This window comes from Crotalus tigris, unplaced genomic scaffold (genome assembly GCF_016545835.1).
Source record: "Crotalus tigris isolate CLP2741 ecotype Arizona unplaced genomic scaffold, ASM1654583v1 scf7180000021486.375087, whole genome shotgun sequence".
In the NCBI taxonomy this organism is placed as follows: domain Eukaryota; kingdom Metazoa; phylum Chordata; class Lepidosauria; order Squamata; family Viperidae; genus Crotalus; species Crotalus tigris.
This window is the reverse complement of record NW_024098534.1, coordinates 241,271-257,279: the sequence shown is the minus strand read 5'-3', so window position 1 is coordinate 257,279 and position 16,009 is coordinate 241,271. Positions and strand designations below refer to the sequence as shown.

At 47.1% G+C, this 16,009-nt stretch overlaps 1 protein-coding gene across 4 annotated transcripts in view; it reads right to left on the bottom strand.

The window, feature by feature from the left end:
* Positions 1-13,586: 13,586 nt before the first annotated feature.
* Positions 13,587-16,009, bottom strand: part of KIAA1328 (KIAA1328 ortholog) — a 207,254-nt gene continuing 204,831 nt past the window's right edge. For all 4 annotated transcript variants that reach the window (XM_039318725.1, XM_039318727.1, XM_039318728.1 and 1 more), the window contains one exon: positions 13,587-14,232. In XM_039318725.1, coding sequence (XP_039174659.1) covers positions 14,037-14,232 — 196 coding nt within the window. In that variant the 3' untranslated portion in view covers positions 13,587-14,036. The remainder of the gene's footprint in view (positions 14,233-16,009) is intronic.

Sequence of the window (16,009 nt, the reverse complement as noted above, 5' to 3'; positions counted from 1 at the left end):
GAGGGCCAGAGTGTTGCTCCTGCCAGGGATTGGATAACTCCCTCAAACTTCTCCAACAAGGAGAACTTCAACCCTTCCTCTTTGTGAAAACGCAGTCTCCAGAACATTCAGAACGGGAAGATCATGGCTGCTTCTCTGCATGGTCTCCTGGAATAAATTCAGCCCAAAGGCGACTCTTGGAAGGCATTGGGTAGAGAAGGAATTTTGAAAAAATCTTTATGGAGGGATGAGGTTCACCGACGGAACAGGATATTTGTAGCTCAGGGATGAATTGTGGGTTATTTGTCGAGAAGGAGTAGGGTTTGCAGAGTGGAGGAAAAGGGAGGAGGAGGAGGAGGAGGAGGAGGAGGAGGAGGAGGAGGAGGAGGAGGAGAAGTGTGGGGCCCTTGGTACTCCCTGACCTTGCTTGTTTTCTTGATGTTTCATGACCCAACTAGGTAACATCATCAGTGCTAGAAGGGAGTAGGATTTGCAGAGAGGAAGAGGAGGAGGAGGAGGAGGTGGTGGTGGTGGTGGTGGAGGAGGAGGAGGAGGAGGAGAAGAAGAACTGTGGGGCCCTTAGTGTTTTATGAGCTTGCTTGTTTTCTTACAGACATTTCATGACCAAACTAGGTAACATCACCAGTGCTAGAAGGGAGTAGGATTTGTAGAGAGGAGGAGGAGGAAGAGGAGGAGGAGGAGGAGGAGGAGAACAACTGTGGAGTCCTTGGTGCTCTCTGAGCTTGCTTGTTCTCTTGCAGACATTTCGTGACCCAACTAGGTAACAGCATCAGTATTAGAAGGGAGTAGGATTGCAGAGAGGAGGAGGAGGAGGAGAACTGTGGGGTCCTTGATGCTCTCTGAGCTTGCTTGTTCTCTTGCAGACATTTCATGACCCAACTAGGTAACATCATCAGTACTAGAAGGGAAGAATTCTGGGGTCCTTGGTGCTCTCTGAGCTTGCTTGTTTTCTTACAGACATTTCATGACCAAACTAGGTAACATCATCAGTACTAGAAGGGAGTAGGATTTATAGAGAGGAGGAGGAGGAGGAGGAGGAGGAGAACTGTGGGGTCCTTGATGCTCTCTGGGCTTTCTTGTTCTCTTGCAGATATTTCATGACCCAACTAGGTAACATCATCAATACTAGAAGGGAGTGGGATTTGCAGAGAAGAGGAGGAGGAGGACTGTAGGGTCCTTGGTGTCCTCTGAACTTAGTTGTTTTCTTGCAGGTGTTTCACAACCCGACTAGGTAACATCAGTGCTAGAAGGGAAGAGAATGTTCTCTGTTCACATATTAGTGGGCTTCCCCTGTCAGTATCGGGGGGAGCATTCTTGGTGCTCCCTTGAAATATTTGGTTTCCTTGCACATCAAAATACTATAATCAAGTACCAAACATGTATGTTGGTTGCAGCTGGTCCAAGTGGAATCAATCAAGCCCTGGGGTCCTCACATAGAATAGAATAGAGCTGGAAGGGACCTTGGAGGTCTTCCAGCCTCCTGCTCAAGCAGAAGTGCTGGACTAGAAGACCTCCAAGGTCCCTTCCAGCCTTAGGATTCTATAACTCTCATCCCCTAACCCAGTTTTTCCCCAAACTTGACAATTTTAAGGCATGAGGACTTCAACTCCCAGAATTCCACAGCCAGCAATGCTGGCTGTGGAATTCTGGGAGTTGAAGTCCTCATGTCTTAAAATTGTCAAGTTTGGGAAACAGTGCCCTAACCCAAAGCTTTAGCCACCCGTCCAAACAATATATTTTTGGTGTCTTCTAATTGACTGGGTGGGGTAAAACTGGCAGAATCTTTTTTTTTTTTTTTTAAACAAAACCAAAACAGGGCATTTTTTGCAGCTGCAGCTTGCAAGAAAATGAACAGGGATGGTCAAAGCACGGCAATTTGAAAAGATCTGCGGTTCTGCAAGGATCTTATTTTTATTTTATTTTTTTGCCCTCCCCGTCTCGGGCTCGGCTAGCGTGCCAAGCCCTAAGCAAAGTTTATTTTTAAGCCCTGTAAATCTCCCACTTTTATTCTTCGCCTTGGTGTCATAAGCCGTGAGTCATTTTGAAAGGAAACACACAGCCGTATATTAAAGAAAGAAAGAAAGGGGGGGGGGGAAGCGTGTGCATCTTCTCATTTCTGTTTAAAAGCCGAGCGGTGCAAAATTTATGACGAATGATTTAAAGCCTCGAGCGCTTGGAGTCTAAAACGAAGTTCTGATAAACCATTTTCCTTTGGAGGAAAAAAAGAAAAGAAAAAAAAATGCAGCAAATTAATAGAGTTTACCGTTTCAAAAGTTTTGATGTGTGGGGAGAATGCGCGCACGAAAAGAAATTGATTCCGCTCGTGGCTGCGTCACAAGTCACAAAGCTACAGGGGAGGAGTGCCAAGCCTAGCTTTTCAGAACTTACAGGAAGTCCTTGACTTATGACTACCATAGAGCTGCAAAAGTTCTGTCGCTAAATGAGGCAGCTGTTCAGTGAGTTTTGCCCCCGTTTTATGACCTTTTCTGGCCACAGTGGCTTCCCCAGCGACTTTGCTTGCCAGAACGTCGCGAAAAGGGGATCGCGTGAGCCAAGGACACAACCGCCATCATAAAGATGAACCAGTTGGCAAGCATCTGAATTTTGATCATGTGATCATGAGGATGCTGCAACGGTCATAAGTGTGAAAAACGGTCACCAGTCACTTTTAATGACCATTCAAAGTTACAACCCCATTGAAACAAGGTGTTGTGATTCCGTGCCAGCCTGTGATCCTGGCAGCTGAGTCCAGGGAATCAGAGGAGGAGGAGGGGGGCCTGGGGAGCCATCAGAGTCGGAGGAGGGCTCTGATGAGTTGTAAGACTTATGAAGTGAGGAAGAACCAGACCCCTCTACTCGTGATCAAGCTGAAAGCCAGCTGTGCTGGGAGGATGAGTCAGACTTGGAGGAAGCACACCTGGAAGAACTCACAGAGTAAATGTAGGCAGGCCACACGAGTATATCAGAGAGAGGCAATGGGTCGACTCCAGGGGAGGAAGCAGTGAGAAGCCACGCCTTGGGGGCTGCGTAACAGAAAGGGAATGTGTGGGCAGGGCTGGTTGCTGAAGGCAACCGCTTGCAAAGAACGTCAGTGTCAAGGGATCTTGTTCTGTTTGTGTTGCTGGTGAATTATTTCTTGTTTAACTCCTGCTCTATTTTGCTTTTGAACTAACTATCCGTTGGAAAAGTGTTCTGTTGTTTTTGTTTTGAGGGGAAATTATCTGAACTGTAAATTAAATAAAAAGGGTTGGTTTTCCCAGCCTATTGTGAAAGAGGGGTTTGTTCTTGTGACGCAACAAGGACGGACATAGGCTGGGACAGAACACAAGGACACTTCCAACCATTTGCAAGAGGTGAACAGCCATAGCTCGGATGGAGGATGAGGGTGGAGGTTCGTTCTCCGAGTTTCTGGGTTGGTTTCCGAAGGTTTTGTTATCAGGCTGGATAACAACTTCAGCGGAGTTTAGGGGATGTCAGTGTCGGTGTTCTTTGGTTTATAAGGGCTTCAGGTGTGGGTGTGTTGAGTGAAGGTCTTGTGATGAGTCTTATGATGGGTTGGTCACATCAGGTGAGCATCATTGGGAGGTGAAGTGCTGGTTGGGAGGCGGCTTGCGTGGGTTGATTGAGGGTCAGTCCTGTCTCTGATTGGCTGTGTGGTTGATTTTGTCAGATCATGCACGGTCTTATTGTGCTGAGATAACCGAGGAATAAAGACAGTAAACAGTGGTCTATATTAAATGGTAGTTTATCTTACATTATCTACAATATCATATATGCCAGGAACAATATATACACACGTGTTAATACAGCAGTCTCCAACACACAGCAGTTACAGCAGGAAACGGGAGAGCACACATCTGCAGAGCCTTCCTTTTTATACAAGGCTCTTAAAGGGACACAGACCCTGCTGAGTCATTCCCAACATTACATCATACATCTTACATGACATCAGTTGGTTAGCTTCTAAATCGTTACCTTGACGGATTTGGATCCTGAGGGGCCCGTAGGCTGGTTGTGGGTCGATATGTCTGTGGATGGAATCCCTTCCCACACTGACACCACACAACACTAGTTTGATTGGAGCAACACAAATATCATCGGCCACGCTACCACCCGCCACACTCGCAAGTTCTTTGAAGCCTGGCTCTCCATACACAATTCTATCCACAGCCTACGGACCCCTCAGGATCCAAACCAACCATACAGCCAACCAGAGATGGCACCGATCCTCAACCTTCCCATGCAAGCCCCCTTCCCCCCCACCACCAGCAGTTCACCTCCTAGGGACCCTGACCTGATGCGACCTCCCCATCACAAGACCCATCATAAGACTCCCACTTCACCCATCACAAGACCCTCACTCAACACACCCACACCTAAAGCCCCTTATCAACAGAAAAACACCAACATTGTTGTTATTAGTTGCGAAGTCGTGTCTCATCCATCGCGACCCCATGGACAACATTCCTCCAGGCCTTCCTGTCCTCTACCATCTTCTGGAGTCCATTTAAGCTCATGCCTACTGCTTCAGTGACTCCATCCAGCCACCTCATTCTCTGTCGTCACCTCCTTCTATTGCCCTCAATCTTTCCCAGCATTAGATTCTTCTCCAGTGAGTCCTTCCTTCTCATTAGGTGGCCAAAGTACTTATTTATTTATTTATTTATGAGACTTATATACCGCTTTAAGTGCAAGCACTCTCTAAGCGGTGTACACCAGTAAGCAATGTATATATATATTTACATTGCCCCCCAACAATCTGGGTCCTCATTTTACCTACCCCGGAAGGATGGAAGGCTGAGTCAACCTTGAGCCGGTGAGATTTGAACCGCTGACCTGCTGAACACAGTCAGCTAAAGTGGCCTGCAGTACTGCACTCTAACTGCTGCGCCACCTCAGCTCAACTTGAGTTTCAACTTCAGGATCTGGCCTTCTAAAGAGCAGTCGGGGTTGATCTCCTCCAGGACTGAGTGGTTTGATCACCTTGCAGTCCAGGGGACATGCAGGAGTCTTCTGTTCAAAGGCCTCAATTCTTTGGCGCTCAGCCTTTCTTATGGTCCAACTTTCACAGCCATACATTGCAATTGGGAAAACCATGGTTTTGCCCAGTGGTGGCGAACCCATGGCACGCGTGCCAGAGGTGGCACTCAGAGCCCTCTCTGTGGGCACACATGCCGTTGCCCCAGCCTCACCTCCTTCGCGACCCCCTCCTCACCAGCAGCCCCCCTGGAGGAGAGTCGCCCCCGAGTGTGGCCCACATGAAGCAGCGCAGCCAAGGACATGGCAGCCAGGCAGTGTAGACAAGACTCTGCTCTCATGCCCCATCGCGCAGTTGATGCAGGGGGCGGGCAGAGGGCGTGGCCACCATGGTGCTGCTGGGCTGCCTCGGTGATCTGCGGAGGGCCCTGGAGGTGGTGAGTGGCCCTGCGGGCAGGCGGGACAGGGGATGGGGTGGGGGCGGAGCAGGGGGTAGAATGGGGGCGGGGCCAGTTTTTGGGCACTTGGTCTCTAAAAGGTTCGCCATCACTGGCCTTGACTATGAAATGTTCAGAAACCAACCCACAAGCTCGGAGAACCAACCGCCACCCACAACTTCCAACCATTGCAGCATCCCCGTGGTCACGTGATCAAAATGCAGCCCCTTGGCAACTGAGTCATATTTCTGACGGTTGCAGTGTCCCAGGTTCACATGATTCCCTTTTGAAACCTTTTGAAAGTCAATGGGGGAAGCCAGATTCAACAACCGTGTGACTAATTTCCCAAATGCAGCGATTGTAAAAGGGGGCAAAGCTCTCCCTTAAACACTGTCTCACTTAGCAACGGAAACGTCGTCCTCAATTGTCGTCCTAAATGGAGGACTACGAAAAGAAAGAGCGATATATTCTAGCCATGCGCGAAAAGTTCCTGGCTTTATATGGTTATCACAGAGGAGGAAACGACACCCCAAAATGGGTGTGGGGGAGTCCCCAGCAGTGATTTTTTCCTCTTTCCAACCTATTTGGATGTTGATCGTCCCAACCAGATTCTCACTCTGGCGTTTTGCTCCTGGGGACCCCAAAAGACTAACTAAAGGGTAATGTTCTTTAAGACATTTGCAGCACATCTGTCAATATCTCGGCCAGATGTGAGTCAAGACGCAGGAGGCATAAAGCAGAGAGACAAGGTTTTATAAAAGCATCTGGATAATTTATTAACTGGAAATGTCACACGTTTGTCTTTAAAAGAGCTAATGATTGGGAAGTTGGGTTTATAAAGCCTTTGCAGCCGAGGTGGATGTAAGTGTTTGATGAACACACAAATCCATCACTTTACAATTTAGATACTGATTAAAGGTTATAGACATGATAACGGATATTTATGGGAGCATCAAGGCAGGATAAGTTAAAAAAAAGACCCATAGGCTTAGCAAAAAGATAGGCAACTCAGTCTTGTGGGGGCGGGGGAACGGGGGGGGGGACGACAAAAAGTACCACACAATCATGGGGCAGGCTGGCCTGATTAACACACACACACACCCCTGACACATAGACACACCCCTGTATTAACACTGCTAATTTCCCATCTTAGAATTCTTCACTTTAGGCATTTTTTTTTCTAACGTTATTTTTATCCGTTTTAAAAAAAAATGAATCCTAAATTAGTGTGATTTTTAATGTTTTCATTTTATGAATAAATATCGTACGTCTTTCCCGAGGCAGATGGGGAGTGAAGAAACATGAAATATAAATAAATACATAACTAAATGAAATTACACTTCCGACGGATAGTCCTCGACTTGCAAAACCGTTCAGTTAACAGCTGTTCAAAGTTACGACGGCACCGAAAAATTTGACTTACGATTCCAAAATTCGGAATGCCCGGCAACTGGTTCGTATTTATGACGATCGTAGGGTCCAGGCGTCACACGAACCCCTTTGGTGACCTTCTGACGTAAGCAAAGTCAATGGGGAAGCCGGATTCAATAATAATAATAAAGTTGGAAGGGACCTTGGAGGTCATCTAGTCCAATCCCCTGCTCAGGCAGGAAACCCTATACCATTTAAGTTAGTCACTGTGACTAAACAGCTGCAGTGATTGCTTTAACAGCGGTGGCAAGACAAGTGGTAAAATGGGGATAAAATTCACTTCACAGCTGTCCCACTTAGCGACAGAAATTTTGGGTTCCTTTGTGGTCGTAACTCGAGGACTACCCGTAACCGGGAACCCTTCTTATATCCTGCTGGATGTTTTTAAGTGGAGGACTTTACATTTAAAGGGACTGTCCCAAGAGACCGCTTTGGCTGGTTGAAGTTTTGATTCTCGCGGATTTATTTCGACGGATTGCGGGAGAGAGAGAAAAAACCCATTCCTGCCTCTCACCCATCACCGATTCCCGTCCGTTTCTCTTTGACAGCCATTGATTTCTCCGTCTCCCCGTCCTGCCCGGAGGCTGTAAATGGTTTTAATAACTTCACTTTCATAATGCCTGGTGACAAAGCACCATCTGCTCGCATTGGTGACCCGACGCTGTTTGCACAATCCTGCCTAAAATGACAGGCGCTACGAGTTCGGATTTTGGAAGGCTACACACGCCAGGGGTTAATGGGAGTTTAATGAAAGTTGTCAATAACACCAGTTAGAGTGCGGGGGGGGGGGATTTGGCACGGGGCACTGTCCTTCTGCGGAGCCTCCAGACTAGGTGAAGAAACACGCAGAACGGGGTGGACAATCAACCAGAATAGAGCTGGAAGGGACCTTGGAGGTTATCTAGTCCAACCCCCTGCTCAAGCAGGAGAACCTATACCATTTCAGAGGGTTAGCTGTCCAGTCTTTTCTTAAATACCTCCAGGGATGAAGCACCCACCACTTCTTAATTGTCCTCACAGTTAGGAAGTTTCTCTTTAATTCTTCCAGAGGTCTGGCCGATAAGTCTCCTTCTTGGCCTAAATCAGAATAGCAGAGTTGGAAGGGACCTTGGAGGTCTTCTAGTCCAACCCCCTGCTCAAGGAGGAGACCCTATCCCATTTCAGACAAGCGAGTGTCCAGTCTGTTCTTAAAACCCTCCAGTGATGAAGCATCCACAATTTCTGGTAGCAAGCTGTTCCACTGGTTAATTGTCCTCTCTGTTAGGAAGTTTCTCCTTAATTCTTGCATAGGTCTGGCTGATATCCCTCCTTCTTGGGCTAAATCAGAATAACAGATTCGGAAGGGACCTTAGAGGTCTTCCAGTCCAACCCCCTGCGCAGGCAGGAAAACCTATCCCACTGGAGAGTAGACCAATCTCTTCTTTAAAACCTCCAGTGATGGAATTCTAAAGGTTGAATCGTGGTAACTGGACTGATCTTTGTTAATTTGGATCAGGGGTAGGCAACCTTGGCTCTTTTATGACTCTAGACACAACTTCTGGAGGCAAGCAGTTCCGCTGGTTAATTGGGGAAGCTCAGAAAAGTTCTCCTTAGTTGTAGGTTGGGTTCTGCAATCAGCAATCAGTGTCCAAACGATAGCGCTACGATTGTGTGGAGGCGAATGGACAAGAAGCCGAGATCAATATTGATGCTATTAATACATGCGCGATGGCAGATTTTTATACGGACATCCATCATTTGTCACTGCTATATTTCAGCCAGGCCAGGTGGCACCCTTCTTCCTGACTCCTTGAACTTTGCATAATTAAAACGGGATTTTTTGGGGGGCTCACCCAGGACACAACCTCTTGACATTTGCCAAGGATGATGGTGTGGTGCAATTTTGTGTTTTTTCCCCCCTAATGCAGTGGTTCTCAACCTGTGGGTCGGGACCCCATTTGGGGTCTTACGACCATTTCACGGGGGTCGCCAAACAAGGCTGTCCGCCATTTTTCCCCCTTTTCTTTGGCACCCGGTGATGTATAAGTGGTTGGGGGTCACCACAACATGGGGAACTGTATTATGGGGTCGCGGCATTAGAAAGGTTGAGAACCACTGCCCTAATGGATATAGAGTTCAGCTTCACCCCATAGTTGAATTTATTATTTTTATTTTTAAACCGGTCAAGTTGAAAGCTGACCACCTTCACTAGAAAAAAAAAAAAGACAAAAAGTTGTGCTTTTTTCTTTTTCATATTTTTTTAAAAAAAATTCTTTCGGAGTTTTGCGTTTAACTTTTTTTTCCCAAATAAAATAAAAATAGAATAAAAGAAAATAAAGTTGATCGCCGTTCTTTAAAAAAAAAACAAAAAAAAACCATCGATGGTCCCAAATGCCAATGGATGCGCAAATCGACAAGATCGATCCGACCTGTTTATCAAGAGCTTTATTGAAAACCCCGTGTGTTCAATAAAACCTTTTAAAAGAGGTTAAAGTATTGGCATGGGCTAAAACCTGGAGGTGAACGATCGCTCCGGGATAAAGTGCCGGAATCGGCAAAGATTTTTTTAAAAGTTTTTTTTTAAAAAAAAAAAAACAACAGGCGGGGAGGGCTAAAACTGCAAAGCAGAGGGACAATTTTGCGTTGAAGGTGCTGCATCGGGAGCAAAGATGGAATTGCTGAGAAAAGAATATACAGATAGTCCTCAATTTACAACCGTTCATTTAGTGATCATTCGGTGTTATGACGGCACTGGAAAAAAGTGGCTTAGGACCATTTTCCCCACTTATGACCGATGTAGCGTCCCCAGGGTCGCGTGATCAAAATTCGGGCACTTGGCAACTGGCTCGTATTTATGACGGTTGCAGTGTCCCGGGTTCATTTGATCCTTTTCTGTGACCTCCTGATGAACATAAGACAATGGGGAAGCTGGATTAACAACTAGGTTGCTAGCTTAACAACTGCAGCGATTCACTTAGCAAATGTGGCAAGAGAAGTTGTAAAATGGGGCAAAACACACATAACAGCTGCCTCACTTGGCAACATACATTTTGGGCTCAGCCATAAGTTGAGGACTATCAGCATTGAGTTCCTGATCATTTTTGCAACCCCTATGACAGGGGTAGACAACCTTGGCCCCTTCATGACTCATGGACTTCAATTCCCAGAATTCCTGAACCAGCATGGCTCAGCCTGGAAACCTCTCCCTTTCCCCTCAGCATGGCTGGCTCAGGAATTCTGGGAGTTGAAGTCCATGAGTCATAAAAGAGCCAAGGTTGCCTACCCCTGCTCTAGACCTTGGTAAGTTTAAGACTTATGGACTTCAACTCCCAGAATTCCTGAGTCAGCATGGCTCAGCATGGAAACCTCTCCATTTCTCCTCAGCATGGCTGGCTGAGGAATTCTTGCAGTTGAAGTCCACATGTCTTAAACTTACCAAGGTCTAGAGCAGGGATAGGCAACCTTGACTCTTTTATGACTCGTGGACTTCAACTCCCAGAATTCCTGAGCCAGCAGGGCTCAGCTTGGAAACCTCTCCCTTTCCCCTCAGCATGGCTGGCTCAGGAATTCTGGGAGTTGAAGTCCACAAGTCATAAAAGACCCAAGGTTTCCTACCCTTGCCCTATGATAATAATGGCAGAAAGAATGGGGTGAGGAGTTCCATAGGGACTATTTAAGTGAAAAGAGAGCAACACCCACTTTTTTTGGGTGGGAGGGACAACTAATCCATGCCCAAGGCTATTCAAGATTTATAGGAGGAGAGCAATTCCTACGGGCTGCATAAGACCCCCAATCTTGCTTTAAAATATCTAGTATGGTCTACTCTTCCAAGGGCTACAGAATGAAGGTTGAGTTGGATCTTCAGGAATCAGCTGGACAATCTTACACTGAGTCCAGTCCAAAACCAGCAAGAGATTCCAAAGTCCAGCCTTTCCTATTTTAACTCCTGGTGGACGGTCGCTTCACTATGTGCCAGCAGTGTGCAGCAGCAACCAAAAAATCTAATATATTTTGTATAAACAGAGGCTTAGGACCAAGATCAGGCGAGGTATTAGTACCGCTTTATAAAGCCCTAGTAAAACCACAGCTGGAATACGGCAGCCAATTTTGGTCACCGTATCACAAAAAAAAAAGATGTTGAGAGACTGGAAAGAATTCAGAGAAGAGCAACTAAGATGATCCAAGGCCTGGAGATCAAACCGTACGAAGAACGGCTGTGGAACTTGGGTTTGGCCAGTCTGAAGAAAAGAATAGGAGAGACATGATAGCAGTGTTCCAGTATCTAAGGGGCTGCCACAACGCAGAGGGGGACAGGTTGTTCACCAGAGCACCAAAGGGAAGGATGAGAAACAATGGTTGGAAGCTGATCAAGGAGAGAAGCAACCTGGAATGAAGGAGAAATTTCCTGACAGTGAGGACAATCAACCAGTGGAACAACCTGCCTCCAGAAATCGTGGGCGCTCCATCACTGGAGGGTTTCAAGAAGTGGCGAGACAGTCACTTGTCTGAGATGGTATAAGACCTCCTGCTTGAGCAGGGGACTGGACTAGAAGACCTCCAAGGTCCCTCCCAGCTCTTATTCTATTCTAACCTGTAATCTCATCCTATGGAAGGAGTCTAGGACTTAATTAAGATTCGTGGTTCTTCTGGTCTTCCTACAATCTCACGAAAGAGAAGACTCTCAGGCTGAAGAACAGCAGCGTGTATGAGAAACCAAGAACTTCTCCACTTCAATGGTCTAAATTATAGGTGTCCAACCTTGGTAACTTTAAGACTTGGGGACTTCAACTCCCAGAATCCCGCAGCCACTATATGAATTCTGGAAGTTGAAGTCCACAGGTCTTAAAAGTTGTCAAGGATGGACATCCCTGGTCTAAACCAACGGAAGATGGACCCATGGTCACGACCACCCCATCTTCACCAGAAAACTTTCGGACCGCCTCAAAGCTTGGTCCTTTGGGAGGACTGGAGCAAACCAGAGGGAGAAGGAAAATTCAGAGGAAGAACGGGATCCTAAAGGATCCGCGGGTGGCTCCCACAATGGCAGTCTACCTCCTTCTCTAGCAGACACCCCAAAACAGATGCAAGGCAACAATTTTTGTGTTGCCTTTATGCTACACCAGAGACGGACCTCCCTGTTGTTCTTCGTGCCACTGGCTACCCTTCTGAGATACGTATTTATTTGCTTATCCAATTTTAAAACCGACGCATCTGTTATATTCTGAATAAGACAGCTACGTTGAGTGGAAAATGACTGCCGGTTCTGGAATCTGCAATCTTTTTCTTTTTTTAAAACCAATACTGCCTCTTTTTTTTTTAAATAACTGAGCAACGGCAAGGGGGAAAGCTGCGAAAACCGAAAACTCAGAAGGCGAAACACGCATTACCAGGGGTGGGTGGAAATAATTACTGATTTGTCTTTATTTACAGCATCAAGGCGCGGAGGTTGCAGAACAGACGAAAGCCTTTTAGACCAAGGAAACACCGAGTACGCTAATTTTGCCCTACAGGTCCGGGGCTTTCTCTCTGGACCACGAATGGAGCAGCTCCGACGGAGGAGAGGCTCGATTTTGTTTCAGAGAGTAAGCAAATAAAATGAAGAAGAGGAGAGGGAACGATACTTCAGGTGGACTGTATCCAATGGACCCTGGATTGACTGATTGATTTTAAAGAGGCATCTCCTATCCAAGGGTCATTAACTGGGAAACAAATCGTTGAAGTGCAGAGTGCAACTCTGTGCCTGCCTAAAAAGACCAGGGAAATAGTTCATAACTCCTGGGGAAAGTATTGTTGGGATATGCCCCGCCCCCCAGTTTATTTATTTATTTATGAGACTTATATACCGCTTTAAGTGCAAGCACTCTCTAAGCGGTGTACACCAGTAAGCAATGTATATATATATATATATGTATATTTACATTGCCCCCAACACTCTGGGTCCTCATTTTACCTACCCCGGAAGGATGGAAGGCTGAGTCAACCTTGAGCCGGTGAGATTTGAACCGCTGACCTGCTGAACACAGTCAGCTAAAGTGGCCTGCGGTGCTGCACTCTAACTGCTGCACCACCTCAGTTTCCGTTTCAACAGGTTGTTTTGCAAATGGAAAATTACACAGCGCTGGCATGGCCTTGCATGTGTGTGTGTGTGAGAGAGAGAGGGAGCGAGGAAGGAAGGAGAGGGAGAGGGAGAGAAGGAGAGAGAGGGAAGAAGGAAGGGGAGGGGAGAGGGAAAGGGAGAGAGGGGGAGGAAGGAAGGAGAGGAAGAGAGAAAGGGAGAGGAGAGGGAAGGACAGAGGGAAGAAAGAAAGGGAGAGGAGGAGGAGAGAGGCAGGGAGGAAGGAAGGAAAGAGAAAGGAAAGGGAGAGGCAGTGAAAAGGAGAGAGAGGGAGGAAAGAAGGAGAAGGAAAGGGAGATGACAGAGGAAAGAAGGAAAGGGAGAGGAGAGGGTGAGGAAGACAGAGGGAGGGAGGGACGGAGGGAGGAAGGAAGGGGAAAGGAGTAGGAGAGGGACAGTGAAAGGGAGAGAGGGGGAGGAAGGAAGGAGGGAGAGGGAAAGGGACAGAGGGAGGAAGAAAGGAAAGGGAGGGGGAGAGGGACAGTGAAAGGGAGAGAGGGGGAGGAAGGAAGGAGGGAGAGAAGGAAAGGGACGGAGGGAGGAAGGAAAAAAAGGGAGAGGAGTGGGAGAGGGCCAGTGAAAGGGAGAGGGGGAGAGAGAGAGGGAGGAAGGAAGGAGAGGGAAAGGGCGAGAGTGTGGTAGGGAGGGGGAAGAGGGAGGGAGGAAGGGAGGCAGGAAGGGAGGGAGGAAGGAAGGGGAGGGAAAGAGGGAGGGGGGAGAGACTAACCCTTGGAAAACGGTTTCCCCCACTAAAAAAAAAAATCAAAACTCAGTAACGAAGCACCCACCCTTTGCACAACGGCGTGACTTTTTCCGCCCTCTTCAGCCATGAAATCCTGGCGGAGGAAAAAAACCTCCAGAAAGTTCCGACTAACACTCCATGCGGTTTATTCGAAAGGTGGCGTCTCTTAACATGATTCGGGGGGGAGGGTCAGAGAGGCAAGCTACTCTCTTCGGCTTTTCTAAGGGAGGGGAGAGAGGAAGAGACAATCGTGGGTCAGACAAATAATTTAAAAGCGAGATCCTGAACACGTCAACACACGCAGACGAGAAAAAAGGGAACAAGTCCTCGGAGGCGCCCCCCCCCGCGAGACCCATCAAATGAAAAAGATTTCCTCCAAAATCCGGCTCTCTTCCAAATCGGCCAGCCCGTTCTTGGCCCTGGACGACTTGCAGTTCCAGCTGGGTTTCCCACAGATCCTGCTCTGGGGCTGGATTCCTCCGGGGAAGCCGTGGTGATCTTCCTGCCTTGGGCTCATGGCAGCCACCAGGTCCAGGAGAGACGTCTCGTATCTGGAGAAGAGAGGACAAGACGGGAATGGATTTCATTAACAGGGAGGACAATTCACCAGTGGAACAGCTTCCCTCCAGAAGTTGTGGACGCTCCATCACGGGATGGTTTTCAAGAAGAGACTGGACAGCCACTTTGCCTGAAATGGTTTAGGGGGTCTCCTGCTTGAGCAGGGGGTTGGACTAGAAGACCTCCAAGGTCCCGTCCAACTCTTGCCATTCCCTATTCCATAGTCTCCAAATCTGGCAGGAGGTATCTAAAGCACATCTAAACCATATTCCATGATACCCTGCTGGAACCGGGTATATTTAATTTAATGAAAAGAAGGACTAGGGGGGACATGATAGCAGTGTTCCAGTATTTGAGTGGCTGCCTCAAAGAAGAGGGAGTCAAATTATTCTCCAAAGCACTACAGCAGTGGTTCTCAACCTGTGGGTCGGGACCCCATTTGGGGTCGAACAACCATTTCACGGGGGTCGCCAAACAACGCAGTCCGCCATTTTCCCCCCCTTTTCCTTAGCTGTGCTACTCCCTTTTATTCTATTGGCTTTTGAAAGCCAATAGAATAGACTCTCTTGAATAGAGTCTAATTCTATTGGCCTTCAAAAGCCAATAGGAATTGTCCAGACTGCCTCTGCCCTGCTGAGCCCGCCAAAAGTCCCATTCTGCAAACGGTGCTGCACCAGTTTAGTCCTCGACTTACGACCGGTTGAGTAGTCCTCGACTTACGACCGGTTGGGGGGGGGGGTCACGGCATTAAAAAGGTTGAGAACCACTGCACTAGAGGGCAGGACAAGAAACAATGGTTGGAAACTGATCAAGGAGAGAAGCAACCTGGAATTAAGGAGAAACTTCCTGACGGTGAGAACAGTCAATCGGTGCCAGGACTTGCCTCCTGAAAGTGTGGGTGCTCCATCCCTGGAGGTTTTGAAGAAGAGATTGTCTGAAATGGTATAGGGTCTCCTGCTTGAGCAGGGGGTTGGACTAGAAGACCTCCAAGATCCCTTCCAACTCTGTTCTTTTACTCTATTCTAACTTGACTGGTTTTCTCTCTTTTAAAATAATGCTCAGGTTCACTACAGACAGGAACGTAGGAAAACTTTTATCCTATAGTTGTATGGATTGATTAAGTAGCTTCTAACATTTCTGAAACTGAAAATATAAGTTAAAAGAAGTAGGCTGGAGATTCACGATGTTCTCCATGTCAATTTGGAGAGTTCCTAGCAGTCTTCTCCTTATTGGCCCCAAGAGATATTTTGAGATCAACCCTTCAAGATATAGATTGGCCTCGACTTACAAGCATTCATTTAGTGACCAAAGTTACAACACCCCAAAAAGTGACTTGTGACTGTTTTTCACTCTTACGCCCATTGTAGCATCTGTCCACGGTGATGTGATCAAAATTCAGACATTGAGCAACCGGCTCATATTTATGACGGTTGCCGTGTCCTGGGATCATGCGATCCTCCTTTTGTGATCTTCTCACAAGCAAAGTCAAATTCACTTAATAACTGTGTTATTGATTTAATGGTTGCAGTGATTCGTGTTACAACTGCAGCAAGAAAATCCAGTTGCCATTTGGAAAAAAAAAAGCACCTTCTCGTGCGTGATTTTTTTTCACTGACTCTTTTGCATCCCTCTTATTGAATTTCCCAAATATTATTATTATGCCCTAGGGACCGTCGTCAGCTAATCCGAATCCTTTTGAGAAGTAGTTAGGCCTAAACCAGGGGTAGGCAACCTTGGCTCTTTTATGACTGGTAGACTTCAACTCCCAGA